General features: G+C 43.1%; 1 protein-coding gene across 1 annotated transcript in view; it reads right to left on the reverse strand.

The window, feature by feature from the left end:
- Positions 1-8,064, reverse strand: part of LOC107711497 (diacylglycerol kinase iota-like) — a 45,246-nt gene that overhangs the window by 24,650 nt on the left and 12,532 nt on the right. The window contains exon 2 of the mRNA XM_016516481.1: positions 374-482. Within this exon, the coding sequence (XP_016371967.1) occupies positions 374-482 (109 nt within the window). The remainder of the gene's footprint in view (positions 1-373; positions 483-8,064) is intronic.

Genomic DNA, 8,064 nt, shown 5'->3' on the forward strand with positions numbered 1-8,064 from the left:
TTTTTTCTACTTGTTACTTTGCACTTTTTGTTAGAAACAGTTTTATTTACTATTTATTCAGGTTTTTTAAGGTATCTAATATTTTGATATTTAATTTCCATGATCTAAATATTCTATAGTTTGTTGTCATTTGGAAGTGTGTAGGCCTTCTTGCATTATTATTCAGTGGCATAAAATGGTCTTTAAAATGACAATAATATCGCTTATCGCAATTATTTCTGGGGCAATATATCGCACAACAAAAAGTTGTTATCGTGACAGGCCTACATATGATACCATCACAGCACTGCCACAGTCATTTTTTTGGGGGGGAAAGCTGATAAGACACAGTTGGACGGACAATTGGAGTGAAAGACAGACGAGGAACACTTACGCTCCAGTCCACTGTGCTGCGAAGCTCCTTGGCCGGTCCATTGCTTAGGGCAGGGAAGGGACTGTGGGCAGGACCCAAATGCTGGAGGCCCGACCGTGAGATGGCTTTCCTGCGGAGCAGAATGACCACAAATAGCTTCAGCCCAAGAGTAAACGCATTCAAGAGAAAATAATGAGACCTTGCTGAAATGAAGGTTTTGACATCTGGGCTAAAGCTCCTTGCTGCTGCACATAAAAGGACTAGTCATCGTGGAGCTAAAGCGGGGACACACTAAAAACACACACAACAGGAGACGGCCGTGTACCTTGTGCCAGTATCAAAATGATCCAGACCAATCTGTTAACCAGTCTGCTTGGCCAGGAAGTTCCCATAATTCCCTGCATGCAAAGAGAGCTTCTGCCTCATATGGTATGAAATAAGCAAAGAATGTTCTTAGACACAATGTGTGTATGTGTGCTTGTGTCACAGCAAGGGAATTGCATGATTCAGTATAGTGTGATCACTTCCTCTGTCTGTCATTCTTCCATAGATTTAGCCATCATCTCATGCCAGTATCACAGTTAGATCTACACAAACTTATATTCACACAATACAAAGTACAAAAAATAAATAAATACCCACACTGTCTGTACAAACACAGAGCACACTACAGCCAAAACATTTCTCAAGTACATTAACACCTGCATTTGCTACTGATATATCAAAGTGAACATGTAGCATGCAGGTTTCATATCTCCAGCTGTGTTATTTGCAAGTTGTGCATATTAAAGTGTGCAACTGAACTTGCTGAATCTCCAAGCTCCTTCCTCAAAAATTGCTGCCACCTGATCTTCCTCCAAAGAGCTCAGTATTTAACATAGTGTAAACACAGCGCCATATGGTCGTCTCTTTTGAAGCGAAGGTTGAAAGTGACCCAACGCTGGGTGTATAATTTTACACACTCACGACACAAGTAACTGAGGCAGGGGGTGAAAAGAACAACGGATGAGGAAATGGTGGGCCGTACACCTGACACCATGCTGAAAGTTTCAAATCCTCGTCTAAAATTATCCCGTTCAGAAAGAACACAAGCGAGAGTCCAGTTACGAGCTCTTTTGTAAAGCGAGGCGGGGCCACGGGATCATGCACCTTTACCCTCCGAGCTAAAAATAGAGCCACTGGTGGATGACATGTGCGTTGGAAACATGCCACGAAATGTGGTGAAGGCCAGGAACATGACAACAAATACATAAACAATATGTCATACATGCGTAGGCAAGAAAAATCTAAACCAGGTTCTCTTTAACATCTCAAACTGCTTCTACACTCTAAAAAATGCTGGGTTAAATACAACCCAGCGCTGTGTAAAATATGGACAAACTCAGCGATTGGGTTGTTTTGACCCAGCAGTTGGATTACTGCACAGAAGGTTGGGTTAAACATTCAACCCAACTGTTGGTTGAAAACAACCCAATTGCTGGGTTTGTCCATATTTTACCCAGTGCTGGGTTGTATTTAACCCAGCATTTTTTAGAGTGTAGACACCAATGTGCTAAAATGGAGATGAAACAAGACTTAAGAGAAAAATGATCTAACGTCTTCTCTAGGGTTTCAGAATAGATCTCAACAATGACCTTCTCTTCAGACAAAGTTGACACTTAAGTAAAACCAATTTGATGACACATGCATCGGAAAAAGGCCATTCATGACAAAATGCTGTGAAGGAAACATGCAACATGAGGAGCTGAGTAAGAAAGCTTTTGTTAGAAAACATCCTGAATACTAAATCATTAGTGTCAAATCCACAGGCTGATATAGAGACAGCGGAAGAGGTTGAGACCTCCATGTCCTCTTTCCCATTGCAGTCAGGTAAATGAGTAACGCATTTCTGTTTAATATTATTCCATGGCATTAAGCAAATCAATCAACGATGTCCACTGTTTAAGGACACCATACATTAGCGTGTATAACCAGTCCTGGGTAAACACCGTGTCATTTCGCAGACAGCAGAACATTTCACTAGAAAGTAATCAACTGAGTGCAGGCAGAATGGAACACGATTTGAGATAAAGGATATGCCACACGCCATCCAGAGCCAGGGGAAACAGACAGGAAGAGCAATCAGCGAGACTGCTATAATGGAATTAGTTCTACTAAAACCAGCTTTGACAGAGGTCTGGCTTCATTGAGAGATTGCAGAAGGATGATGTGCATGTTTGTGACATGTATCATCGGCCAGTATTAATTTGCCGTGCGAGTTCCTGTTTATCCAAGTAGCAGACATGAAGGGATGGACAGAGGGTTTACATGTGCGAATGCAGGGGATGTGTGTTCAATCTCCCTCCCACAACACCCTGCGGTAATATCATCCCTCCTGTGTAGTCATGGCAACAGTCCAACACACGCCACCATTGGTGTATTTAAGTCTTAAATCTTGTTGTCAGCATCATAATCTCTGTCCCCGCTCCCATTGTCTCAGCCAATTACGTTTTGTAGTTGTGTGTGGGATGAAAACTCCGTCCACGCTTTAAGTCAGGTGTCAACCCACGTACACAGTTATGATATCATCTCTCTGCGCCGCCCACTCTCGATCTCAGTAAGAAAAGAAGTAAAAGAGTGAAGTTCTGCTTGGAGTTCGGCTGCTTAAGAGACATGCAGCAACACCTGGTCAAACTAGATTGCAAAGAGACCACAAAACTGTCACTAACCTGTAGCCGAGAAGCCTGTGGTACCAGGTCACCTTCTGCTTCCGCCCTTTCCCACATACTCGCTTCTCCTCTACTGTCTTCTGGGCCCTGATCATCCTTCCATGTCTCCTTCTCAGCCTGTATCCTCCTTTCCTAACTTTCGGGATGTTTAACTCTAACTTCCTAACTCTTCTCCAGCAGCATCCAAAGTTGGGCAAGCAGACGGCTCACTTCCACCACTGCAAGGTAGGCTGACATCACTGTTACACATGGTTGCCTGCTAGAGCCAGAGCACGCCTAACACACCCAATCGTGCAACCTCCTGCTGCCCGTGTAGCACTGAGATCATCAGCCGTCAGATAGTTGAGACCTGATGGAGGATACCTGAGAACACGGAGGCGTGTATAGGTGTCAGATCCTTTCCTGTCACCAGAGACAAGAATCTCTCACAATCATCATTGCCATCGTTACCCCCAGAGAACCAAACCACAAGGTCAGCCCCACGTCTAGCACTTCAAGCTATTTTAAGGTCCATTATGTAACACAAGTTGACCTTCTGCAAGACAATATATGGGCAACCTGTTACAAAGGGACACTTTATCCAGGGATATGTCAGTCTAGCAGAGTAGTTGACTGGCTCTCTGCTCTGCCCAGACTGATTGAGTCACAATATAGTGACTCTAGAGGATGTGACTTAATTCGATGACCTCACACTCTGATGATGCAAAGCTTTTTGTGAGTAGTCTGATTATGTAAAATCAAATATTCGTGGATTGGTGTTCTTCAGTTAGTACGCCAGCAAGTTCTTTCTTGATTTGACTAGTGATTATGAAAGAGTGAAAATGAGGCTGAAAGGGAATGATCCTTCTATGTCTTGACACAAGTGATGTCAACCAAGTAATGTGAAGACAATGAATGATCTGGACACGATCTGTTGGAATGTTCTGGCAGGAAGAGTCTCTGATCTTGTCACTCTCACTTTTTTTCTTTCTTTCTTTTTTCTCTCTACTTCTGCTTCGCTCAATCCCTCCATGTAGCTCTCTAACTGGGTCAGTGTGCTCGCTGTGATTCTTCCTGCCTGTGGGCCCCTGGCGAACATGCACTTGAAGGACAGCTTCTCTGAGCCTTACCATTACTGACTTTCTCAAGGCTACTGGCGCTCCACAGCACAACCCTTCTTCTTCTCCTCATTCTCATCAGAGTAGAAAGTCCTTGACATGGACCTTTTTCTCATGCCTCCCTCTCACTCCAGAGATTAAGATCTAAGGCTCAGCACTGGGGGGGGTGAAAAAACACAAGCGAGAGAAAGATGTGCTCAAGGTAAAAAGTAACTAAATCAACGCATACGCAGAGCTCCCGCGAGACCCCAAGCCTGAGAGGAATCTCAGGCAGATCAGTGATTAGCACTAATTCAATCTTTGTGCTTTTATCTGAAGCAGCAGCGTCCCGATAACAATGTGAAGAACAGAACAACACCAGAGTGTATCAAGAGGCAATACAGGGCGTTCTAGATAAGAACATCACACAACACATTAACAGCACTTAATTTTTAGCACACATCTTGTTATCCGTTTATCGAATTACAGTAAGCAGGTGTCTCACAAGTCTTCTCATGTGACAGATTTGGGACATACATTACATATTTCCCAGATGGATTCCTAATGTTTTTGTGGCTAACTTGTTTCTTGGTGGGTTCAAACCAGCAACCCTCTGGCTACAGCACACAGGAGTCCCACCAAGTGGAAAATAGTAACCAGAAGGTTGCAGATTGAGCCCAACAAGAAACAAATTATCGCCATTGTGCTCTTGAGGATTTTGTCCTTGAAACAGTGCGCTGCTAGTCGCTTTAAACAAAAGCATCTGCTAATCCAGATTTTCCCAAACGTTTTTGATCCAAGACCCTGCAAGCTACTTTGAATGCTTTGGCTGTTTACCCTGTCCCGAAGCAAGGATGCCGTTTCTAAACCATTGCACTTACGCTAATGTTTCCTGAATAAATGTGGTCAGAGTATTAGTCACTCAGTTTATATACGTGTCGGGGCTGAATTCCCTCAGGTTCCCTTTTTGTATGTGTGTGTCTGTGATGTTGTTGTTGTTGTGACTATGTGTTCATGTGTGTGCCGGACGGAGACACATATCTCTCAATTGCCCCTGAGCTCTGTCACTGCAGCCTGACACACACCCACTGACAATGGCAGGAAAACTACACACAAACACACACATAAATACGCAAACTCAGCACATACATCACACTTCCCCGGATCATGGGGAAGAAATGGAAGTAAGAGGTAGGTGGACATATCCGTGGGCAGATCCAGTTATATATGGGTGTTTCTTCAACTATGGACACATTTGGCTCGGTGGACCAAAAGTGAGAAAATAAACTCTTGTCAAACATACATACATCACATATACAGTATATATATAGTGTTTGATAACATTCCATGGTGGCTCTTCACTGACACTGTAATCATAGTTCAATCGGATGGCACTGGAATCTGCCCACTTCACATGACATTTTCACACATACAGAACAAACTTTACTGCTATCCTTCTCGGGATGTCGCCTTCGCTCTTGAAAACCCAGATAACATCTGTGGTGGAGCTAATGATGGAAGAGCTCAGCAAGCCTGATTCACTGACAGATTTATGATCATCGCATCTTTAGTGATTTGCCATGTATTTCAGCTAAATTAACTCTGCGCCTTCTGATAACAGCATATATGCATGATACAAATCCAGACTAACTGTTCACTAGCAGCAGGTGTTTGTATCTGTGCATGTATGTGTGTAGTTGTGCCAGTGCCACTCATGGAAGGAGTAGCTTTCTAGCATTTTAAATCTTTAAATGCATTAGTTTGGTAATGCATTCATTGTGTAGTACCATATTAATTTATAGTGTTTCAGTAAATGCTCAACATGCACTTATTGTGAACTTATAAGTGTGCAATAGAACTCCCATCCTGCTGGTTTAGTGGTCAGACAGGAAGCCTGGGCTTTTCCCGCTTGAACTCCCCAAACAACAGTGCTCAGATATTTATACCCATCACCACCCAGCCTCACACTGCGACACACACTTTCCCTCCACAGTCCAGTGATGACTGTCATCCCTCACGTGTCGTTCTGTCCGTCCTGTCTCTGCTCTGCCTTCCCTCATGTGTGAGAGAGGAACACATGAGGGACAGCAGAGTGTTTGTGTGTCCTTTCCTCATGGCGATGTGACAATCTGTTCTTCAATCCTTCTCTCGTTCCCTCTTTCCTTCCTCTTCTAAAGGGTATAAATATATAGGACATGTTTTACAAAGAACAATCCTCTTCAGTCTCTCTTTATCTTTCTCAACATCTTCTCAGGTCTTCAGCCTCTCACCTTCCTCCTTAACTCTCACTTTATCTTTGTCTCTTCTTTCTCTCTCCTTCCCTTTCTATCCGTACCCGTCTCCCTTTCCTTCTCGTCAGGGTCAAACTTCAGCGTCTCCCGGCAGACCAGCTGCTGTGGGCCACATGCATCTCGCCCTTCACCACATGACGGAACAAAGACACTCTCCCCCCCCCATCCATCCCTCTGTCCTACATTCATCTCCCTCCCCCTCGTCTTTTCTCCTCTCGTCTGATTATCTTACGCAATTTTGCTTCTCAAGTATTTTTAAGAATGTTTGGATATTTCTACAGGAAAACAAGACAAAAATACTGATTAAGAGAGTGATTTTTTGCAGTGCAGCGGGTGCAGGGACCGTGGGCGGTCTGGCTTTGGCGAGTGCGTTCACGCGGATCCAAGTGCTCCTGGGTAATCGCCTATCGCTCTATTCATTTCAGTCTCTCCTGCGTTCTGACACTTTCTCCTGTTAAAGATCCTCATGCGTAGCAACACCACACATTTTACATTCCTCCAGCTCACTGAAAGACTCAAGACGGCAAAAGAAAAATGTGATTTCTTAAAAAGAACTGAAGCAATTCAGTCACTCAATTGACTGAAGATATAAAAGTGAACTAGATTGTTTACATTTTCTGAAGAAAATATTAAGTGGTGCTTGATTGTGCAAAACTTGGTGACAGTGACTATACTATGGTGTCTGAGTGTTCTGGTACCAAGTTGCTGTTGCTGCTAAGATGTTCTAGATGGTTGCTCGGGCATTATTTGGGTGTTCTGGGTGGTTGCTAGGGCATTTTCAGTAGCATGGCTACGCTGTTGCTATGACGTGTTTATATGCTGTTGCTATAGTGTTTGGAGTTGTTTTTAGCTTTTATATTGTTGCTATGCAGTTGCTAGGGTGTTCTGGGTGATATTGCTATGCAGATTATATTACACATTGCTATGCAGTTGTATAGTATTTTGAGCGTTTTTATGTCATGTCTATGCAGTTACTATGCCGTGTCACATTTTGTCACATTTCTATGGTGTTTTAAATGGCTTTTATCTTGTTGCTATGTGGTTGCTAGGGTATTTGGGGTGTTTTTTTTCATGTTGTTATGCAGTTGCTTAAGCGTTTTTTTCCCCCGCATTGCTATGCTGTTGCTACGGCGTGGATTTTATCTTGTTGCTATGCGGTTGCTAGGGTGGTTGCTTACTGGGTCAGTCATACCAGCTCACCCACAAGTCTGTTCTCTAGATATTGGCTTGGTTCCCTCTTTCAATGTAAGTCTATGGGACTTTTTTGTTCGATTATCATCCGCCAGGCTATTTTACAAGTATGATCCGTTATAAAAGTTACAGAACACTCAATAAACGGCACAACTTGAGATATCATTCATGTCTGTAGCACGAACAGTGTACCAAATGTCTAATTCTTATGGTTAGAAGCTTGTTAAAATCATATTTGAACAATAGCATTAGCGATGCTAGTCTTAAACACAAACAGCTTCTGCTGATAAATGGTTTTATTATCTTTTAAAGCATAGCGTCTTACATCAAAGTAAATCCTTGCGGGTAAACCATACGGATGGCAGCTCTTTATTAACGCTGTAAATAACAGTGATTTCTCCTCTGATGCTGGCATTCAATGCAGACACAATAATACTGTGTTATGT

This window comes from Sinocyclocheilus rhinocerous, unplaced genomic scaffold (assembly GCF_001515625.1).
Source record: "Sinocyclocheilus rhinocerous isolate Xijiao unplaced genomic scaffold, SAMN03320098_v1.1 scaffold208, whole genome shotgun sequence".
Lineage (NCBI taxonomy): Eukaryota > Metazoa > Chordata > Actinopteri > Cypriniformes > Cyprinidae > Sinocyclocheilus > Sinocyclocheilus rhinocerous.